Source organism: Phyllostomus discolor, chromosome 4 (genome assembly GCF_004126475.2).
Source record: "Phyllostomus discolor isolate MPI-MPIP mPhyDis1 chromosome 4, mPhyDis1.pri.v3, whole genome shotgun sequence".
NCBI lineage: Eukaryota > Metazoa > Chordata > Mammalia > Chiroptera > Phyllostomidae > Phyllostomus > Phyllostomus discolor.
Window position 1 is genome coordinate 235303 of NC_040906.2, and position 21464 is coordinate 256766.

The 21464-nt window shown below is 66.5% G+C and overlaps 2 protein-coding genes across 2 annotated transcripts in view; one reads left to right on the forward strand and one right to left on the reverse strand.

Annotated features, from left to right (window-relative positions):
- Window positions 1–2211: 2211 nt before the first annotated feature.
- On the forward strand, window positions 2212–12062 carry STK25 (serine/threonine kinase 25). Its single transcript, XM_036022622.1, is given in 13 exon segments — window positions 2212–2386; window positions 2773–2893; window positions 7091–7321; window positions 7676–7732; window positions 8262–8370; window positions 9084–9241; window positions 9325–9510; window positions 9624–9769; window positions 9958–10003; window positions 10005–10073; window positions 10226–10297; window positions 11555–11691; window positions 11915–12062. Coding segments are annotated over 12 exon segments (1281 nt in total). The 5' UTR covers window positions 2212–2386; window positions 2773–2863; the 3' UTR covers window positions 11955–12062.
- An 864-nt stretch (window positions 12063–12926) lies between these two features.
- Window positions 12927–21464, reverse strand: part of FARP2 (FERM, ARH/RhoGEF and pleckstrin domain protein 2) — an 81696-nt gene continuing 73158 nt past the window's right edge. The window contains exons 20-28 of the mRNA XM_036022621.1: window positions 21363–21431; window positions 20497–20586; window positions 16014–16034; window positions 15748–15830; window positions 14854–14972; window positions 14516–14679; window positions 13654–13761; window positions 13324–13475; window positions 12927–13133 (exon numbers count right to left, since the gene is read on the reverse strand). Of these exons, the coding sequence (XP_035878514.1) occupies window positions 13067–13133; window positions 13324–13475; window positions 13654–13761; window positions 14516–14679; window positions 14854–14972; window positions 15748–15830; window positions 16014–16034; window positions 20497–20586; window positions 21363–21431 (873 nt within the window). The 3' untranslated portion in view covers window positions 12927–13066. The remainder of the gene's footprint in view (window positions 13134–13323; window positions 13476–13653; window positions 13762–14515; window positions 14680–14853; window positions 14973–15747; window positions 15831–16013; window positions 16035–20496; window positions 20587–21362; window positions 21432–21464) is intronic.

Sequence of the window (21464 nt, forward strand, 5' to 3'; positions counted from 1 at the left end):
CGGGTGCAGAGGCACCCTGAGCACCCCTCGTGCTGCTCCCCAACCCCTGGACGCCAGCGGTCCGTTCTCCTCGCTGCCGTTGGACCTTTTGACAACGTCTCCTCCGCGGAATCACGTGCCTCACGGCCTTTGGAACTGGCCTCTTTCTCTCACACGTGTCTCTCTGGTTACCCCACGTCACTGCACCCGTGGGCGACCCCATGTGCAGGTGGACCACAGCTTGCCCACTGGCGGCTGAAGGACCTCCAGGGGCCCCCTGGCTCGGGGCTATGGTGACCGGACAGGGTGTGGACACTGACACACAGGCCTCTGTGTAAAGCCCACTTTTCTGTTCTCGGGGTAAGCACCCAGGAACGGGAATGCTGGCCCACGGGTGGTGTGTGATTGACTTTTAAAAACCTGCTCAGCTGGAGTTTACAGCAGCCGCACCCTTCAACATTCGCACAGATTCTGAGGCACGAGAGTCCTGGGCTCCACCTCCTCACCTGCAGTGACCAAGTGACCCCCTGCCTGCCTAGCCAGCGGCGGACTGGGGTGGGGGTGCTTCCTGGGGCGCAGGACTCTGGGTGTTAAAAGCGGGAAGTTCCTGGGGGAAGAGGAGGGTTGGTCACCCTGCCCTTGCCAACACTTGGTGCCAGCGCTTTTTATTTTAGCCGTTCTAATGTGTGTGCCGCGTCTCATCCAATTTGCATTTTCCTGAGGGTCGATGACGTCGGGGTGCCTGCTCACCCGCCGTTTGCCACCCGCACATCCCTCTGTGTCTAGACTCATTTTTTCTCGTTGGACTGTCTTCTAACTGTTGGGTTTGAGAGGTTTTTATATGTTCTTTCTCTCTATGTAGTTAGGTACGTGATTTCCAAACTTTTCTCCCAGTCGGTAGCTTGCCTTTTCATTCTGTTAATGCTCTAAAAGCAAAATTTAAAATTTTTGATAAAGCCCAATTTACCTTTGTTTTGTTTTGTGGTAAAATACACATAACATAAAAATTTACCATCTGAACCATTTTTTTAAAGGATTTTATTTATTTTTAGAGGGAGGGAAAGGAAGGGAGAGAGAGAGGGACAGAAAGATCCCTGTGTGGCTGCTTCTTACACGCCCCCACTGGGGACCTGGCCTGCATCCCAGGCACGTGCTCTGACTGGGAATCGAACCAACAACTCTTTGGTCCACAGGCGGGTGCTCAATCCACTGCACCACACCTGTCAGGGGGATTTGGCCCATTTTTAAGTGTGCAGTTGAGTGGCATTCAGTGTATTTCCAGGGCATTTTATCACCCCGACAGACACTGCACCTGCTAAGTACTAGCTCCCCCTCCCCCGGAAAACTCTGTTGTACTTTCTGTCTCCTGCACGAGTCTATTGTGGGCACCTTATACAGTGAAATTGTGCAATATTTGTCTCCTTGAGACTGGCTCACTTCCCTTTGCATAGTTTTCAAGGCTCCTCTATGTTGTAGCCCGGTCAGAACTTAATTCCTTTTTTGTCTCATTCTATTTATTCTTAAGTGGGATAAAATGCACATAACCTTCGCCATCTCATCGGGCGAAGGTCGGTGGCATTGAGCACGTTCACACCGTGCAGCCACTGGCCCGCCTGGCGCGCTCTGCCCGCTGCACGCTCCCTCCTCTCCCCCGCCCCGCCCCGCCCCGCCCCGTCTCTGTCCCTGTGGACCTGACTCCCCGAGACCCCAGGCCAGTGGGGTCCCACGGCGTGTGTTCCCGTCTGGGGACTGCACTGAGTGGCGGCCCTGGGGGGCCCGGCCTGCCGAGCCGGCGACACACTTCTCAGGTGTGGCCGGACCCGTCCCTTCGGTCCTCTCATCCCTCCTCGATCACTGGGCTGCTGCCACCGCCGGGCCCACAGCCTCCACGGTGGCAGCGGTGCGGCGGGGTGTGGGGTGCAGAACAGCAGGGAGGAGGGCGGGGGAAGGATGCAGGAAGAACCCGGGTCTGCAGGAGAGGAGGAGGGAAGGAGGAGCGGAGGAGAGGAGGGCGGCCTCAGTGGCCTGCCGGGCCCCGCCTCTCCCCGCCCCCAGAGCTCGGCCCCGCCTCCAGGACCGCCCCCGCCCCGCGGCCTGCCGGGAGACGTAGTCCAGAGCCTTTCAGAGAGCCGGACTCGGAGTCCCAGCGAGCCCCGCGGCCCGCCTCCGGACCCCGACACCACCCCGCCCCGTGGCCTGCCGGGACTTGTAGTCCAGCACCGGCGGACGTCCAGGCTCGGGGCGAGTGGAGAGACTCGGTGTCCCAGAGAGTCCCGCGCTGGGCCACGACGCCGCGCACCGCCCTCTCCGTCGCTGCCGGCGGCGGCCTTTCTCCGGGCGACGCCGCTACTGCCGTTGCTTCGAGGGTTGAAGGGCCCGGGCGTCCCAGGGCGAGCGGAGACTGCGGGTGGGAGCCTGCGCGGGCCCTGCGGAGCGGGCCGGGGGAGGCCGGGATGGCGCGCCCCGGAGGTGGGCGCGCTGCCGGGCGAGCCCGCGCCTGGGGCGGTTGGGGAGGGGCCGAGCGGTGGGCGAGTGGGGCGGGGGAGGAGGGGCTGGGGGCTGCGGTGGGAGGGGCTTCAGGGGAGCCCAGGGCGGGCGGTGCCCTCGGGGGTCGGTGGTCCTGGTGGGCGCGCTGCAGTGGGGTCTTTTCCCGGCCTGGGGGCTCTCCTGACTCCAGCGCGCCCCGCCCCCAACCGAGCTGGTTCCCAGACGGTCGGAGGAGGGGGCGGCCGCTCTGCTCGGGGAACCCGGGTGCTTTGAGTGGGGCACCGAGCTGGCCTGCTCTCCCCGCAGTTGACTGAAGCGAGCGTCCGGGTTCCAGAGCTCCCGGCGGGATCCAGGGGCCTCCTGGGGCTGCACCGGATGGTCTGAGGGCGGCGCAGACATGGCTCACCTCAGGGGATTTGCCAGCCAGGTGAGGGTGGAACTCGGGGTCGTGAGCGCACGCGTGCTGAGCCCCCTGGGACGAGAGCTCCGGCTGCTGAGTGGGTGCAGGGACATCTTATTGCGCCAAGTCTCTCTGGTACACGGTCCCGGGGTTTCAGAGGAGCCCCCCAGGGTGTTGCACGTGTGGGCAGAGTGGGGGGCGGGGCTGACGCAGGGTGGCCGGGGCAGCGTTTTGTGGGGCAGACGCCCCTGTTCGCGGTTAGTGTCAGGATCCGTGTCCAGTGTGCAGAGACCCGTCCGGGGGCGCGGCGGGGCGCGAGGGCGGGGCCTGGGCCTGCGCCTCGGCAGGGACGCGAAGGTCGGAGTCCACCCCGGAGGCTGGGCCTGGGCTGTGGTTACGCCGGCCGTGTTGGGCTGTGGCAGGAGCTCCGGGGACCCCCTCCCCGAGGGGCACTGGGGGCGGCTGGGAATGTGGTTAAGCAGCTGCTGCCCATGAGTCCGTGTGTGGGGAAAGCGAGGCCCCGGGCGCGTTTTCGTTGGCGGGAGGTGGTTTGCTCAGGCCGGGTGTGCTTACCTGGATGCTGCTTGCTGTCCGCTGGCGTCTTGGGCTGCTTGGGTCCTGTAACTGGTGACACTGGCTGACCCCAGGGACCCTCTGCCGTGTGCCGTGAGTTTGCCTGGAATGAGGACCTGCTGCTCACCTCCGAAAGGGGGTTGTGTGGGCAGCTGGTGGTCTGTGTCTCCTTCCTTTTGTTATTTCAAAGCAGGTGAGATGTGATGCTGATTTGAAGTGCACTAAACCATGGTGGTAGGCATTCCCTTTGAAGTGCCGGCTCGGACAGATTTGGGCTGACTGCATCCAGGTGTGGGAGGGTCTCTGAGACAGAGTCCTCGCCTCGGTACGAATGGTGTGCGGGGTCAGTCGGGACAGCGTGCGGGGGTGGGGGGGCGTGTGTCCACGTGTGGCCAGGAGGAGTGGGAGCCAGGGTTCAGCTCCAGACCCGGCTGGGCTCCTTGGGGAAACCCGGGAGGCCGCGCACAGCTGTTGGGCAGGCACCCAGGACCAGCTGTGACCACAGACGGGGACAGGGGTCTGCTGACTGGTGCCGAATTACGTGATTTTCACTCGCACCTGCCCTGTGTCTCCGGTGAGTTACGCGACGAAGGCCCTGGGGGGAGTGTGTGCCTCCAGCTCGTCTGTAAGGGCTGCAGGTGCAGGTCCTGCGGGTCCTGTGAGCACCCCCTGACCCGAGTGCTGACGGAGCTGGGCCTGGGTGCCCAGTCAGACTGGGGAGGGATGCAGGCGTGGAGGAGGAGCCGGGGAAGCGACCCCAAAGGAAGGAAGCCCCCTCTGTCCTTTCAGGGGCCGGAGACTCGGCCTTTGGCCCTGTCGGAGGCAGGAAGCCTGACCAGACAGCAGTTTCTCCTGCGATGTTGTCGCTGCCCTGGGGGGGGGTCCCCCACAGCCTGTGCTCTGGACTCGGCCTTGCATGCCCCTCCTCCTCGCCAGCCCCTGCCCCGCCTGCAGGGCCAGAGTGGCTGGGGTGCTCCCTGGCTGCCGCCCGCCGTGTGGTGGGCGGCGACAGCTTGGCTTCTCTTGTTTTGTGGGGTGACGACGCTAATGGCAGACACGGCGCCACACGGTGGTGGACCCCCACCTGGCAGCACCAGGGCTGATTCGGAGAAGGAGGGTCTTGACCGCCAGAGCCGGTCCAGTGACCTGAGCACGTGCCCAGGACACGTGCACCGTCCAAGAGGGCAGCCCTTCACCCAGCGGGGCAGGGCGGGGAGGGGCTGGCCCTGCGGCTGCATGTAGCACCAGGGTCATGCTCTGAGCCTCAGAGTGTGGGCGCTGAGTGCTGGGGTCCCCCTTCCCTGTCGAGCCCAGCTTGAGCTCAGGGGTGTTTTGTGTTCTGCTCGAGGCGGAGGGGTCTGAGGGTGCTGCCCGGGGTCCCCTCGGGTGGCCGCGGTGGGCCAGATGCGGCTCTGGCCCTGTGTGCACAGCGAGTGACTCCTGTTGTTAGCAGAGCCAGGCAGGGGGACACGTCACCGGCAGAGGCCTGAGGGTGGTCCGGGGGGGGCCCCCCCGAGAGCGGGAGGGGCAGTGGTGCCCAGGTGCTGCCAGGCCTCGGCCCCTCTGGGTCACCTCTCAGGCCACCTTACAGGGCGAGGGGTTGTCCTGGCAGTGGCAGAGGACACAGGTGAGGGCACCGGCTGGCCTGGAGTCACTGCATGGCCGGTGTCTTGCAGGACGGCCCCAACACGAGCTGGAGCTGGGGGCCGCCTGCAGGCGCCCATTCTGCGCTGTGGGAGGGCGCTGTCGGGGCCAGCGGGAGAGGAGCCGGCCGAGGGGCCCTTTCCGACCACAGTCCACATGTGGCCGAGGCCGAGGCCGAGTGGGGAACAGCGAGGTGCCCCACCCAGAGGGGAGCTGGCTCTGCCTCCAGCAGGAAGGTGTTTCGTGCTGACGGCTAAGCGGTCAGCAGGGTGGGCCGTGCACTGGTGAGAGGCAGCTGTCCTTTCTGGCTGGCGTGCTCTGCCGTCCCTGTCCTGCCCTTGACCTGCCCTCGACCTGCCCTCGACCTCGCCGTCGACCGCACACGTCCGAGGCTGTCGGCCCCTCCGCACACGCTGGGCTGTCAGTTCCGGTGAGGGCGTGAGAAGGGCCACGTTCCTTAACCGGCTGAACCAGGGCGTGGTGGACACATCACCGGCCTGCTTGGGGCACCTGCTGTGGCCGCAGCCCCCGGCCCCGCCCAGCCTGCCTTGGGGGGCCGGGTTCTGTGTGGGGACGCTGCTCCGGCCCTGGCAGTGCCCGCCCTCCTGCCCCTGCGGCCCTCACCCCTCTGGCTCACCTGGCGCCCAGAATCGGCCCCGGCGTGTCCGCAGGTGGGAGCCTGCATGCGTCCCCTTCAACCCTGCAGGTCAGGGGCCCCAGGGAGGCCGGTTTTGATCCACATGTAGCATGCAGTGTCAGTCTGGGGCAGGTAGGGCCGGGCCGAGCGCTGACTGGGGCGAGCCCGGTGCACGTGGTGTGAGCGTGTGCTCCGAGGGGCACGCCCTCCCGCAGCAGCAGGTGTGGTTTCTCACTTCTCGTCGGCCCTGCTGCAGGTGCTGGGGGGGGGTGGCCTCCTCTGAGGCAGGGGTGCCCCAGGGGGTCTGCAGCCTGCGGAGTGGGATCTTTCCTGCCTCTGTCCGGACCTGATGGTAGACTCCGCCCCCAGCCCTTCCCTGGCCCTGCCACGGCCGCTAAATCACGCTCGGGCCCTGGGCACCCGGCGCCTGTGTCACTGGGCCCCGGAGGGCCGGCCTGGCCTCCGGGGAACACGTCTGTGGGGGTGGGGGTAGGGCGCCGTATTCTCAGGGGCCAAAGAGCTGCGTGGGCAGGGCCTCGGGGACGCCCAGGGGGGTCCTGGCCGTCTCTCTGGCCTTGCCGTCCCTGCCCACGCAGCCCCACACGGAGCCATCTCTGCCCCCCGCACTGAGGTCACTGTCCAGAGCGTGGCTCTCGGCCCCGGGCGCCCTCTGCACCTTCCAGCCTTGTCCATGTTTCAGTCCGAGGACTGGGTCGGGGCCGAGGTCTGCGGTGTCTGCGTGCCCAGGGTCAAGCTCAGGGCTGGCTGGTGTGAGGGGGCAGCGTCCTGAGGGCAGTTGGGGGTGGGGGAAGCCCTTTCTGAGGGGTGTGGCTGCCAGGCCGTGAAGTGTGTTGGTGCTCACCTGGGTGTTGTGTTTAGTTAAGAGAGGTTTTTTTCTAAGCAGTTTTTTAAAAGAATGTATTTGTTTTTAGAGGGGAAGGGAATGAGAAACATGGATTAATCCAACCAGCGAGCTGAGGTGCATCGGTCAGGGCCCGGGCGGTGTCGGGCTCACAGGAGAAGAACTGGGGTTATGAGCCGCGTGCGGCCCTCACCCCAGGGTGCCAGCCTGTCGCGTGGGACGTTTGTCACGTTGACAGCATGGGCACGTCCCAGGACGGCCTGGCCACTGACCTCTCCGAGCTCCCCCTGCTGGTCCCTGTTGACCCACCAGTGAGCCTCGGCCGGGGCCCGGCCTCCGTGCCCTCTGCGGGTCTCCCCTGGTGTGGCGGGCACCCTGGGGCTTTCTGAACTGAAGGAGAGGAGAGAAGAAAGGCAATCGGACCTGGGTGAGCTCCTTGTGCTTGGGACCCGTGTGCCCGCGGGGCCGCCCCCCGCTGACGGGCTGCCCGCCCGCCCCGTGTCCGCAGCACCCACGGGTGGACCCCGAGGAGCTCTTCACCAAGCTGGACCGCATCGGCAAGGGCTCCTTCGGGGAGGTGTTCAAGGGCATCGACAACCGCACCAAGGAGGTGGTGGCCATCAAGATCATCGACCTGGAGGAGGCGGAGGACGAGATCGAGGACATCCAGCAGGAGATCACCGTGCTCAGCCAGTGCGACAGCCCCTACATCACCCGCTACTTTGGCTCCTACCTGAAGGTGCCAGGGCCGGGGCCCGGCTCGGGGGGACATCCGGTGTTCTGGGGCCCGGTGGGGAGCCCCCTGGGGCTCAGGGTGCGTGCGGCGTCGAGGCTGCGCTTGGGCTGGCCGGCCGGCCGGCTCCCTCGGGCCCCTGGTGGGTGTCGCAGGGCGGTTCTGCTGCTGCCCGGCGCACCCGGTCTGTCTGCAGGGCTGCCGTCCCAGGTGTGACAGGGGAGTGGGGGGCCCCGGGCCGGGCCTCGCAGCTGGAGGCCCTTCCTGGAGGCCCCAGGGACGGACCCTGCCAGGGAGTGTGTCGTGGGGATGGGGCCCTCGCTCGCTGCCGCGGGCTGACAGGCGTTTCTCTGGCCCCAGAGCACGAAGCTGTGGATTATCATGGAGTACTTGGGCGGTGGCTCCGCGCTGGACCTGGTGAGGTGCAGGCCACAACCGTGGGCATCGTGCCAGGGTGCCGGGGGCAGGACCAGACTGGCGATTGCCATGGGGTTGTCCCTGCGGTGGCCCCGGGCTCCCCTGGGCTCCCCTGGGCCTCCACCCCTCGGCTGCCGTGGTGCATTAGGTGGCAGTCAGGAGCCGGCTGAGCCCAGACCGGGTGCTGGTGTTAGCCCTGGGCCTCTCCCTGCTGGGGGCCCCGACACAGGGGCGCAGGGGTGTGGCCAGGACCGCACTCCCGTCTGTCACCTTCGCAGCAGAGGCCAGGGCACTGGTGGTGTGTGTACTGCCGCACAGACAGCCTGACCCCACGCACCCGACTGCCGTCTGAAACGCTGTCTCCCTCCCAAAGTTGTTGGCGGAGTGGGAGGCCCCGCCACCCACAGGGTCACCCCTGGTGGAGAGGTGGTTGAGCTCTGTCCTCCGCGAGGGTCCGGGTGGGGTGGAGGCAGGGGTGAGGGGGTGGCCTGGGCGGGCGCCGCGGCCCCACCGCCCCGTCTTCGCGCAGCTGAAACCCGGCCCGCTGGAGGAGGCCTACATCGCCACCGTCCTGCGGGAGATCCTCAAGGGCCTGGACTACCTGCACTCGGAGCGCAAGATCCACAGAGACATCAAAGGTCCCTCGGGGCGTGGCTCCCCCGCCGGGGCCCTGGGCCCGGGAGGCCAGGGTGTGGCGGGGCCTTGTGGGCATGGGGCGGCGGTGGTATCCGGTGCCTGCGGGGCGGGGGGGTCCGCGGGGCTTGGTGGGCCCAGGGTCTGAGTGCAACCGCCAGCTCTGCGGCCAGAAGACACAGCCCATAACAGGGAGAGCTCTCTTGGCACCGGGTCCCGTGTGGGGAAAACACCTACTGTGCGCCCAGTGCGAGGAGGGACTTGACCGAAGCTGACAGCGCACATTCTGTTTGTGCGAGGTGTGAGCCGGCCCTGCTGAGTGGCCTCGGCTGAGGGGCTGCCTGGAGACACTGATGGGGCGAGGGGGGCCCAGGGTCCCCTGCCTGCTGGGCGGTCTGGGAGACAAGGGCAGTTGCTACGTTCTTGCATCTGCCACGCAAGGCAGCCCCTGGCGGGGCCTCGGAGCTCAGGCTGGGGGTGTGCGCAGGGTGAGCCCCTCCCACGGGCTGGTGCCCGCAGGCACTGCCCTGTGGCCCTGGGCCTGGGGGTGGACAGACCTGGCTCTGTCTCGGGCCTGCTGGGTGGACACGCCGAGGGCCTGGGGGCGGCTCTGCCGGTGTCCCCAGGAGGCCCAGGGCTGCCAGCGGGCCCGCCCTCAGGGGTGCACACCGGGGAGCGGGGGGCCCTCGGGTGACGCCCTGCGTCCTCTGTCGAGCAGCGGCCAACGTGCTGCTCTCAGAGCAGGGCGACGTGAAGCTGGCGGACTTCGGCGTGGCGGGGCAGCTCACGGACACGCAGATCAAGAGGAACACCTTCGTGGGCACCCCCTTCTGGATGGCGCCCGAGGTCATCAAGCAGTCGGCCTACGACTTCAAGGTGCGCGCCTCGGGGGGGAAGGGGGGGCGTGGGCGGGGCTCGGGGAGCCTCTGGCGGCGAGCGCCCCGTGTGGCTCCGTGCAGGCCGACATCTGGTCCCTGGGGATCACAGCCATCGAGCTGGCCAAGGGCGAGCCTCCGAACTCGGACCTCCACCCCATGCGCGTCCTGTTCCTGATCCCCAAGAACAGCCCTCCCACGCTGGAGGGCCACCACAGCAAGCCCTTCAAGGAGTTCGTGGAGGCCTGCCTCAACAAGGACCCCCGATTCGTAAGCCCCCTGGGCTGGGGAGGGCGGCTCCGGCCTCTCCGGGGGTCCATGGGGGGCGCAGGGGGGCGTGGGGCCCGCGCCCGGTGACTCGCGGCCACCCCCTGCCCCCGCAGCGGCCCACGGCCAAAGAGCTCCTGAAGCACAAGTTCATCACACGCTACACGCGGAAGACCTCCTTCCTGACCGAGCTCATTGACCGCTACAAGCGCTGGAAGTCCGAGGGCCACGGCGAGGAGTCCAGCTCCGAGGACTCGGACATGTAGGCCCGCGCCCGCCTGTGCCGCGGGGCTCCCGCTCCGGGGCGGGGACCGGGGTGCGGGTGCGGGTGCCTGTGCGGCCGCCGGGCTGCCTCCGAGAGGAGTGTGGGGGTGCCGAGCGGCGTGTGCGCCCTGACCCCTGCGTCCTGGCCCTCTGGGAGGGCACTCGTGACGCCTCCCCTCGCCACAGGGACGGGGACGCCGAGGACGGCGAGCAGGGCCCCGTCTGGACGTTCCCCCCCCACCATCCGGCCAAGCCCGCACGGCAAGCTGCACAAGGGGACGGCCCTGCACGGTCCCCAGAAGGTGGGGTCCTGCACGTGTGGGGGCCTGTCCGCTGAGGAGGCGGCTTGAGGGTGGCGCCGGCTCCCAGCCCCTGACCTTGTGCGCCTTTCAAGGAGGCCAGGGACGGGGCGGGGCCTCTGCCCTGCTGACCCGCTGTGGCCTTGCTCCTGCAGCCTGCGGAGCCTGTCAAGAGGCAGCCGCGGTCGCAGTGCCTGTCCACGCTCGTCCGGCCCGTCTTCGGAGAGGTGAGGCCAGGCCGGGGGCCTTGTGGGGCGGGGACCGTAGCACCTGTACACGGGGTTCCCAGATCCCTTGGGTTGATGGCGGTTTGACCCAGGGGCTGGGGCTTTGTAGCAGGACTGGGAACATCGGGGACGGCGTCCCTGACACGGCACTCTCAAGTTCCCGGGCCTGCCCGTGTCTCCTGGGGCCCCAGGGTGGCTTTGAACTGCACACACATGGGTGACCAGAAGCACCCGCAAGGCCTCATTCTTGGCGTCGGGCCCAGGGCAGGGACGCTTCAGGGTGACTGACTCCCAGGTCTGTGTCGCCTGCTGATGGGCAGGTGGCAGCACCCCAGGGGGACAGTGTAGCCAGGAGCCCTGTGCCCTGGACTCGGGGTGGCAGTCGGTCACGTGACCACATCCCACCTGAGAGTAGCGCCTGGAGTCCAGGGTGGGTGGGCAGAGCGCGGCGGGGCCTTCCCGAGGAAGGGGGGCCATCTGGGCAGAACAGGCAGTCTTCAACCCCAACCCCAGGAGCCCGGGACTTGTGGGGGAGGGTGGTGTCAGGTGGAGCAGGGGGCTGCGCACTGGGGGCTCGTGAGCTCAGGGTGAGCACTTGGGTCTGAGGCCGGGCCCCACGTTGCTCGGGCCTGGGGAGCGGGTGGCGCCCGCAGGAGGACCTGGCTGCTGTCTGCCAGGCTGCCGTGAGCGTTTGTGTGGTGGGGGCTCTAGGCCGCTGCAGCCCCTGCAGTGGACCCAGCGGTGGGGTGGCAGAGCTCCGCTTGGGCACCCCTGGGGGAGCTGATTCTGTGGGCTGCAGGGTGACGTGTCCTTGGAGGCACCCAGACTCTCCCCACTGACCCCCCCCCACACTTACGTGGGGTTGAGGGGCGTGGCAGGGTGGCTGAGCTGACCTGTACCTAACGCCTCCCCCCACCAGGCCAGGGGTTCCCACAGCTGGGGGCAGCCAGCGCGGGGGCCAGGGGGCGTGTCCTGAAGCCCTGAGGGTCCGAGCTGCCGTCCCACTGTGTGCTGCCCTCTGGTAGTTAGTTTCTGAGCTGTTCTCCCACGGCCACTGGGCCTGAGTCCTGAGCTGCCGCCCACAGTTGGGACGAAGCCCCGTGGTTAGCTGGGCCCGCCACCGCACGGGAGGCTGGCAGAGACCCTCTCGACAACCGAGACCCTCAGGGGCTCGGTGGGGCCCCCAAACGCGAGTCAGAGGAGAGGCCCGAGGAGCGTGCGCACGAGCCTCGACCGGATGCCGGCGTGTGTCCCCAGCTCAAGGAGAAGCACAGGCAGAGCGGCGGGGGCCTGGGCGCCCTGGAGGAGCTGGAGAACGCCTTCAGCCTGGCGGAGGAGTCCTGCCCCGGCATCTCGGACAAGCTGATGGCTCACCTGGTGGAGCGGGTGCAGAGGTGAGGGGGCTGGCGAGGGCCCCGGGCGGCCTTGGGGGTTCCTTGCTGTCCTCCCTCCAGAGGAAGCACTGGGTCTTTCCAGCCCAAAGGGGCCACACTGGGAGGTGCCCCCTCCCCGCCCCCCAGGGCAGCTGGTGCTGCCGGCCGCAGCCGGCGCCCCCTGGTGGCTTCCCTTGGGGCCTGCACCCGGGCCTGGGGCAGTGACTGGGTGGGTCTCTTCCAGGTTTTCCCACAACAGAAACCACCTGACCTCCGCCCGCTAGAGCTGCTGTCCGAGAGGGGCGCAATCTGCAGGGACCGGCTGACCTGGGACCTCCGTGGGACGGGCCCGCCCTGTGCCCGGGGCCCCCTGCCTCCCCGCCCCGCCCCGCCCGGCCGTGCTCCCTGGTGGCAGAGACTCACGGAGGACTGTGTGGCGGCACGACCCCTCGCCTCCCCGGGGCGGGCCTCCCCTCCGTGGGCTCGGGGGTGGCGGCCGCCAGGGCGCAAGAGCGGAGACTGGCGGGCACACTGGCCTCCTCCCTCCGCCCCCCCTCCCCCGGGGCCCCCGATGGGGCCCCCAGTGGTCGTAGACTTGCCTTGTGGTGTGGGATCAGGTACCGTGGCTCCTCGTCAGTGTGCGTGTCAGCCAGAGCGTGTGCGTGTGTGCGTGTGAGACCTGAACTCCGTGCGCCCCCGTCCGCTCTGAGGGGACGGTGTTACTGTCCCAGAACTTGGAGAGGCTCCTGCTGCTTTCAATAAAGACCCGCCTGGGGACCTGGCTGGAGTCCTCGCGGCGCACGGTGGCCCCGGAGCGGCCCGAGGTGGGACAGAGAGGCCGCAGGCAGGCGCAGGGAAATGCCGTTTATTTCCAGCCACGTGCGCACGGGCGCAGGCAGGTGTGCTCGCCAACTCCCACTGGTTAAGCAGCAGCGGGAACCAATAAATTAGAGGCCCTCGCCCTCCCAGGGCGCCCGGGCTTTGGTTTCCACTTCTCCAGAGGTATGTGGGGTGGGCACCAAGCAGCTTCTGCTGGACTTCTGTGCCCGCCGCCGGCCGACCAGAACTGGAGCACGGGGCAGCCAGGCCACCTTGCAGCGGGGGCGGGTGGCTGTGGGGCGGCCCCGGGCCCTGCTCTGGGGGCGGAGGGTGGAGGAGCGGCACCAGCCTGGCTGCTGCCCAGGCCTGGGCCTGCGTGTCCACTTGTGTGTTCTTCCCGGGGCCCCACGGGGCCAGCGACTGCACCAGGTCTTCAGGTGGACAGTGTCCCTGCCAGGTGTCCCTGCGAGGCCACCCGGACGGCTGGCCCGTTGCTGGGAAGGCGGGACGAGCAGTCGTGGGGCCTGGGCTGGCCACGCTGCACCTCCTGCTCCGTCCTCGTTGGGGCAGGAGGGGGTCATGCCTCCTTGGGGGCCCCTGCCCGCCCGGCCGAGCTGCTGGCACGCTCGATCACCTCCATCCACCTGCGGGGGGGGGGGGGGGCCGGTCAGCACGCTCAGGACGCTCGCTTGGGAAGCGGGGCCCTTTGTGGCCATCTGACCAGTGGGCTTGCACTCAAACACTCCCCAAGAGTGACCCCAAAAACGGACTGAGTGGGACAAGACGGGGGCCGGCCCCAAGGGGCGAGAGGACCCGGCAGCCCACCACCATTACCTCCCAAATGTGTACTTGCTCTCGGCCCGGAAGAAGTAGACGTGGGATTTGAACTGCAGCTTGAAGACGTGCTCCTTGTGGATGCCGTCGGCCTCGCTGGGCACACTGACGCTGTAGCCCAGCAGGGGGAGGCTGGCCAGGGGGTAGTCGTCCTGGGGGGCAGGGCAGCACAGCTCTGTGGGTGCCCCAGCCCCCCGCCCTCCCCTCCCGTGGTGGCGGGTGGGGGGGGGGGTCCCACGCACCGCAGGCCGAGGTGCCTGGGGGACGGGAAGGAGATTCCGAAGCAGGACAGATGGGCGCGGGCACCACAGGCCCCCACAGGCCCCCTACCTGGTGGGTTTTGTAGAAGAACAAGCAGAAGTTGGTGAAGACCACCCAGAGCTTCTGCCAGCCGTTACTGTTTTTGAACTTCCTCAGCAGATACCCCGACAGCTGGTTCTGGAAGAAACGGAAGCGTGTCCGTCAGGGTCCCAGGACCCCGGCTCCCGGGAGCCACCCCCTCCTGGCTGCGTCCTCCCGGGTCTCCGGGGAGCAGGCGTGTGAGGGTACAGGCTGGCCCCTCTGCGGTCTGAGGGGCTCGTTTCCCCCTACAGCCGTCGCGAGTGCTGTGGTGTGGGACGAGGGTGCCGCGGCAGACCCCACGCGGCCGAGGCTGGACGGTCTTTCACGAGGTGGGGGGGCGGGCAGGTGTCCCCTCGGGACGAGCTCGGACTGAGCTGAGGTGCAACTCGCCCGGGGCAGGCTGCCCTCTGCGGCGTCCCCTCCCCGGGCTGGTGCCAACGCCACTCTCCCCGCGGCCACCCTAGGGTGACACATCTGTGACACCCAGGTGTGTGCCGGCTCACGGGGGCTCACGGGGGCACTCCAGTTCACATGTGCCCCGGGAGTCAGGCCCCACCTGACAGCTGAGCTTGGGGCTCTGTCCTTCCTGCCCCCAAGCTCACAACCCACAGCACGTAGGAGGTGACCCGAAGAGCCAGTGGCCAGAGTGTACAACCCCGCTAGCACTGGGGCGCGCAGCCCCCGAGGGTGACCCTCACCCTGCCGCCCTGGCCAGCCCTGGGCAGCCGGGCCCAAGGGGGGGGAGTGGGAGGCAGCTCACTGTGGGCCTGGCCCAGCCCTGCCACCGGGGGCCCCGGCGTACCCAGCAGCCAGCACGAGCCGAGGGTGCTCGTGCGGCCCCGGCTCGTACCTCCACCGCTGCACTGTGGTCGGCTCGGGAGACGCTGGTGTTGCGGTGCCAGCACACGTGCACCGTGGTGTTGGCCCGGTGCTGGCCCTGGCCCTCCAGGGGGCTGTGGGCGCCGCGGGGATCTTCCTCCGACTCCTGCTCCAGGCAGACCTCGTCGGGGGGTCCTGGGGGAGACGCCCACCCTCTGCTCAGGGACGGGCGGGCCGGCCCTGGGGGCGGGGCCCTGGGAGCCCGCCCTGCCCCCCAGGCGCGGCCTGGGCAGCCCCTGGTGAGCAAGTGCAGGTGGTGACCCGAGAAACCAGTTTACGGGGCCCCCGGGGGCCTCGTCCGGAGCTCACCGCGGGGAGCAGCACAGGTGGCACTGCCCGGCAGGGCCGGGGCCGCGTCCCCGCTGCCCTTGGCCGCGTCGATGGCGCCGTTCAGGTCGTGCATCCACTTCTCCTTCTCCAGCCGGGTGCTGCGGGCGGACGGCAGGGGCTCAGAGCCGGCCTGCGGGGCAGGGCCCGCACAGCCTCTCAGAGGGGGATGGGGTTGGGGTGCCTGTCCTGTGGATCCAGGTAACCGTCGAATGCTGCTGGGGGCTCCGCCTGCACCCCCAGCAGCACCTTCGGGTGGACTGGGGTTCTCTGCTGGGTAGTGTGTTCCTGAAACAAGGTTTCTCAAGTCTCAGGTACGAGACTGGTTGGCTGCTGGATCGCCACTGAGCTGCCAGGGTGTCCTGACCTGGACGCCCGCCGGAGAGAAGGGCTCCTCTGGGGGAGGGGCTGATGGCTGAGGCCGGGCTGCCCTGTGGCCCTCCAGCTCAGGCCACACTCAGGCCGCCTCCCCTTGAGCTGACGACGTGAGAACTCGGTGCTCCGGAACCTGCCTGCCAGCTTCCCACTGCACAGCCGGGGGCCTGGAGGCAGGGGAAGTGTTGGGGCTCACCCCCGGGCCGCCGGCACGACCTTGGCTTCAGCGTGCCAGAGTGCCCGTGCCCCTGGCGGCCAGCCATCTCTGCAGCCCCGCTCCCGTCCCGCCCTGAGCCTGAGGCGCAGGGAGCAGCTGGGCAGGGCCGCAACCGGTCTGGGGACAGACCCCCCAGGGGAGCTTCCCCCTAGCGCCCCCACCGTGGGGGCAGCGGTGCCCACGGGGCACGTGACACCCCTGCAGCTGTGGAAGGGTGCCCCCCGACTGGGAAGCCCTGCCCCAGGGCCCCAGGCCCCCCGGGGTGCAGACGGGGAGGCTCTCACCTGGCGGCCACCACGACTGTTTTCTGAGCAGCGTAAATCGTGAAGCAGTGCGGCACCGACCACTCGCTCTCGCTCTCTTCTATCTGTGGGCAGGGGGAGAGGCAGCAGTCTGGGCCGGGAGCAGGGCCGGCGCGCGCCAGGCCTGCACTACAACACAGGCGACATGGAGACCGTGCCGTCCGGGCCTACGCTGGCTCTACGGGGGGGCTACCGGAGGCAGGAGGGGGTCCCCACGCCGTGGGGGGCACCGGCCCCCAACTACTCACCGGCGGGTCCAGCACTATTAGCTGAAAATCAAGCACAGGAAGAAAGGTTGAGCATTCTCATCATTAACAAGGGAGTCGGACAATTCATTTCATGAACTTGGCATCAAAACCGCCACAAAGTCAAGGGAAAAACAGTGATCGTCTAAGTGCCGCAGACAACGGCTAGAATCCGGAGTGTGACTTCTGATGACACCTCTTAGAGTCGTGATGACGGTGGTCCTCCTCAAGCCCGGAGCCGTCAGCCTAACCCAGGACCAGCCAGCGACCACCCAGCTCCCCGGACACACAGGTCCCCCGCGCCACGGAAGGGATGCCGGCCACCGCGCCCAGCGCTGGGCACGAACGACCTCGAATTAACACGCGCAACGGCCAGCAGAAGGCTTCCAGGCGTTAGTGTTCCCCTAAGGAAACACGTAGTTTTCCACTTAAGTGGCACACCACGCTCCGTCAGCAGACTGTGCATATGACAAAGGCCCTGTGATATTACGATGGAGCTGAAAATTTTTTTAAGATTTTATTTTTAGAGAGGGGAAGAGAGGGAGAGACACATCAGTGTGTGGTCGCCTCCCGAGTGCCCCCTACTGGGGACCTGGCCCACAACCCAGGCCTGTGCCCTGACTGGGAATCGAACTGGTGACCTGTTAGTTCAAAAGGCTGGTGCTCAGTCCACTGAGCCACACTGAAAAATGTGTGAAAAATTCTTACTGCCCAGTGACCACGTGGCCAGAGTGTCCTAGTGCAACACACCGCTCACGACTCTGTGGTGACGCGGGTGTGAACACACCTGCCAGTCGTAGAAAGGTGCAGTAGTGCAATCATAACTTAATAATAAATTGTTACCGGTCTATGGGTTTACTATACCTTTTATCATTATTGTAGGGTGTACTCTTTGCATGATTTAAAGCAGTTTACCGTGAAACAGTAGCTGTGTTTCACGCCAGCAGCAGCCTCACACGTCTCGGGTGGTTTTGTGGGTTCGGTGGGGGCTGAGTGCACGGGGCTCGTGGAGCCCGAGGTCATGTGCGGGGTGGGGTGGGTGTCCCTCCCGGGCCTTCACGCGCACCCAGCACTCGAGCACGACCCACCCGAGCAGCCTGCAGCCCTGCACACCCGGCCCACGGTCGAGAGCCCCAGCAGCACTTAGAAGGCAGACCTTGCGAGGCAGGTCCACCACTTCTTAATCTTTTTTTCCATTTGTATCTTTGATACCACGCTTGCACGGTACCTTTTCTGTGTTCAGATGCACAAACAGCCTTGTGCTGCCACTGCCTACAGGGCGGGTCGAGACCGCACGTCTGATGGGTGGAGGCCCGGGAACCGTGCGGGGGCTGCACCGTGTGGGTCTGGGCGGGTGCGCCCTGCTGTTCCCACGACAAGGGCACAGGAGGAGACGTTCTCCAACACACATCCCTGTCGTCGAGTGGCACGTGATGCAATATGACTTCAGTAGAAGTCTCAATGTGTTTTTTTGAAGGGATTTGTCCAAATGCCTCCAAAGTTGACTGGAAGAATTAAATACTTGAGAAGAAAAAGCAGCTTTTTGAAAAGGAGGGCAAATGAGGGGTGACATTTACCCCCCAGACGGTGACTGTCCCACACACCACCACAGTCCAGGGGAGAGAGGACCGGTGCCGGGGCAGCGACGCACACCAGGTGCCTGGAGGGGGCCCAAGCACGAAACCCGGGGCTGTGGACGCGGCAGAGGCCGCCTTCGAGGCCACCGAGGAAACGGAGCGTCCAGCGAGAGCCAGGAAAACCTGTCAGGACAGGCACTGAGCTCAGGCGGGGAGGGGAGACAGGCCTGTCTCACGTGTTGCCTCGGCAGCCCTGAGCCCGGTCCGATGAGACTGCCGGTGTCCCGGTGTCCCGGTGTCCGAACCTCACCAGCAGGGAGAGCGCCCGGGGAGGGGAGCCCTTGAGACTCGGTGCTGGGAAGGGGGCTTTTGTAGTAATTTCGCTAGTGAAGACCAAGAGCCTTGACTGACAGAAGGAGAGCCTTGGCAGCTGCACATGGTCCCCAGGGTTCAGAAGGGGAGCAGGAGGGGCCTGGAAGCTGACCAACGTATCTGAGCCCTGAACCTCAGCAGTCAGCACTCGCATCAGCCGAGTGCCCACTTGTCGCCGCGGCTCAAGTGTGTAAAACTCACTAACACACTAACACGCTAACAACTTTGTTTCCTCTGTACCTGGGGCATTCAGACTTGCCTGCAGCTCTGTGCCCATGTTTGTTTCATAAATGAACTCACGCTCCCGTTTGCACCGAGTGTGTCTCTCACTGCAGTTCATCGCACAGGAGGGAGACAAGGAGTGAGGAACAAGGTCCGGGGAGCGGGGCCCCGACTCGGGTCTCTCCCCGTAACAGACTGACTGCTGGTGGCAAACGCTGTGTTCTGATCTGTAACGTTCAATGGAACATTTAGGTGGATCAACTGAATGAGAAAAACGAAACCGTAAGTGTACTAGAGAATAAGGTGACACGGTAATCCCGGCACAGAAAGGACTTCCGGAACCCGCACCGAGGACAGAAGCCCTAAAGGAACACGATGGACAGATGCGACCACGTGAAAATGTCTCAATTCCCTCCGTCGACGAGAACGTGCCCACCAGGTGCTGTTCCAGGAGCAAGGCAAGCATGGTGCCCGTGTGGGTGGGACTCAAGTCTGCAAGGTAAACCCAAACCAGGGGCAAAGGAAGCAGCAGTCACCAACTGAGGGTTGGCTGGCACCTTCGTAAATGACTCGCGAACGTGCACGGGAAGCTAGCAGACCTCGGAGACCTAGGCCACAGACCAGGAGAGCACCCCAGAGGGAGCGCCGGGAGACCAGCACCCAGCTGGCCTGGCTGCGCCCAAGGGTACCCTGTTCACCACCCTGGGGAGGACAGGGTGAGGCCCCGGCACTTCCCGGGCCGGCCACGGAGCAGCACCGCTCACACCCTGGACGCAGCACAACACCCACACGCCACCTTTCGGAGTTTGTCTCGAGGATGTGGTGGGGGTGTGTGGAGAGGCATGCGACGGTGCTGTTGCTGGTTCAGAACACCAGAGGGCGCCAGGGGGTGCGGTGCAGGGGCCGGTGGAGTAAGCAGGGGGCCATCTCACCTCCACGCGGTGAGGCGGTGGAGGGATGTGGGGCGCAAGAGCACGTCTCGATGGCTCGCCAGGCAAAGCCCACATGGGCCACGAGACAGCCTGTAAGGGCGGCCAACCGTGGTGGCAAAGAGTGTGTCGGTCCCCACGTGGAGCCAGGAGGGCACACTGCAAATGCCAAGAGTGTACATTGCTGGGCGGTAAAATCGTGACTTTTCATTTTGCATTTTCAGTGATTTTTTCTGTAACGGATGTGTGATTTGTGAAAGCAGACTTGGAGATGGGGCATCTGCTTCCGCGGCAGCAGGTGAGCTCCCTGAGACCGACCTTCCTGCTGGGAGAAGCCTGGAGGGACCCCGGGGCCGGGAGGGCGAGGCAGCCTCAGGAGGACGGTGGCCGCACCCGGCGGGGCAGAGCTCCGCCGGACCCCACCCACGGACGCCTGGACAGGAGGCCTGGCGGGGCCACGGGGAGAGGCACCTGCTGCGAGCAGCCGGACACGCTGGACCGACAGCCCCCTGTCTCCATGGTTCCCGAACCACAGAAGGTCCCCGGCGGGGGGCAGACCCCCACGGGGCGGGTGGGGCAGGAGGAGAGCTGGCAGGTGCCTACGTGACGGTCTCTCCACGACCCACGACCCGCACACGGTGCCCTCGCCAGGCCACAGACGACGCCCTGGCCGCAAAGGAGGCAGCCGGCAGACTAGAGCACCTTCAAGTGGAGAACTCCTGCCGTCGGAGATGGGACGGCGTCTCGGTGGAGCTGTGGCAGCGGGGGATGGGCGGTTGGGTCAGAGTGTGGGGGACGGGGTGCCCCAGAGCAGCAGGGCTGTGAGCAGCCCAGGCCGGCGCAGCCCCGTGGAGACGGAGGGGGAGGCGGAGGGGCAAACCAGAGGTCACACAAGAGAGAGACTCCCCGGGGGCCTCGCACGGCACATGGAGGGAGCGGCTGCCTGTGCCCAGGCCGTGCACGTGCGTGTGTGCGCTGCTAACTGGCAGAGCCGCGAGGGGCCGGGCCGGTCCGTGCAGGAGAAAGGAGATGCCGATGCAGTTCGGGGAAGTGCAAGCCCCACAGCTGCAGGGCTTGGGGGTTCGGCCTGCGTCAGCCCCGCCCTCCTCTGCAGCCGCAGAGCGGCCCTCGCGCCTGCCGGGGCTCCCTGTGCACCTCCCACCAAAGGCGCCCTGGGGCGGCAGGTGGGCCAGGTGAGCTGGGGGCCTGTCCTACGGGTGCTGGTGCTGACCCCAGGGCTGAGTCTGCAGGGGCCACAGGGGGAGCTGTTTGAGCACCAAGAACAACGAGCACAACAGGCGAAGACACACCGAGTTCGGGCAGGTGCCTCCCAGGCCGCCGACCCGCCGACCCCCAGCGCCCTGCCGGCGCCCCGCACTCACTCACCAGCATCCCGCGCAGGGGCAGGAGGCCCCGGGTCCGGAAGCGGCTGGTCCCCGAGGCGCCGCGGCTGGTGTACAGCAGCATATCTGAGAACTGAGCCAGGCAGCTTTAGAGAAACGCACTTAAAACACGCAGCAGGTGCCAACGTCTTAACTGTCAGACCGGCTTCACCTCCATGGGCCCCATGGGGTCACCGGATCTACCCGGCTGGCTAGAGATTTTTGGCAAGGGAGGGATCTTTACTTCACTCGTGAAAATTGTTTACGAGGGAAGAATTGTTTTTGCGCAGAGGTGACTGGTAACTACACAAAGCAGCGGAAGCCTGGGGCCAGGCACCCCCGTCCAGGAGACCCAGGTCCGCTCTGTGGCTGGGTGTGGGGGTGGGGGCAGACGACAGGAGGGCCGGGGGCAGCAGGGCTCCCTGAGGGGCCCCAGCCCCCACCAGCTGAGCCGAGAGCTGGCAGCTCTGCAGGGCGGGCAGCCTGCGGCCGCGGGCAGGTGGGGTTCTCTCTCTGCTGGCCTTGCTCCTCCCACAGCCCAGGATGAGGTAGGCAGCTGACCTGGACTGTGTTGTCTTTGTTTTTTCATTTTTAAAAAAGATTTTATTTATTTTTAGACAGAGGGGAAGGGAGGGAGACATCAGTGTGTGGTTGCCCCTCCCACGCCCCCTACTGGGGACCTGGCCCACAACTCAGGCCTGTGCCCTGACTGGGAATCGAACTGGCGACCCTTTGGTTCGCAGGCTGGCACTCAGTCCACTGAGCCACGCCCGCCGGGGCCCGGACTGCGTTCCGTGGCCCTCGCTTGGCTCCTGCCCGACTGTGAGGCCCCCACCGGGGCCCGAGGGTTGGAGGTGCGGCCCCCCCTACCAGAAAGAACATGCGCTGCTGCAGGCCCCTCCTGGTGAGCTTGTGAAGGCAGCCCTCGCGGATGAACTCCTGGAAGACAGCAGCGAGGCCCTCGGTGCCGGC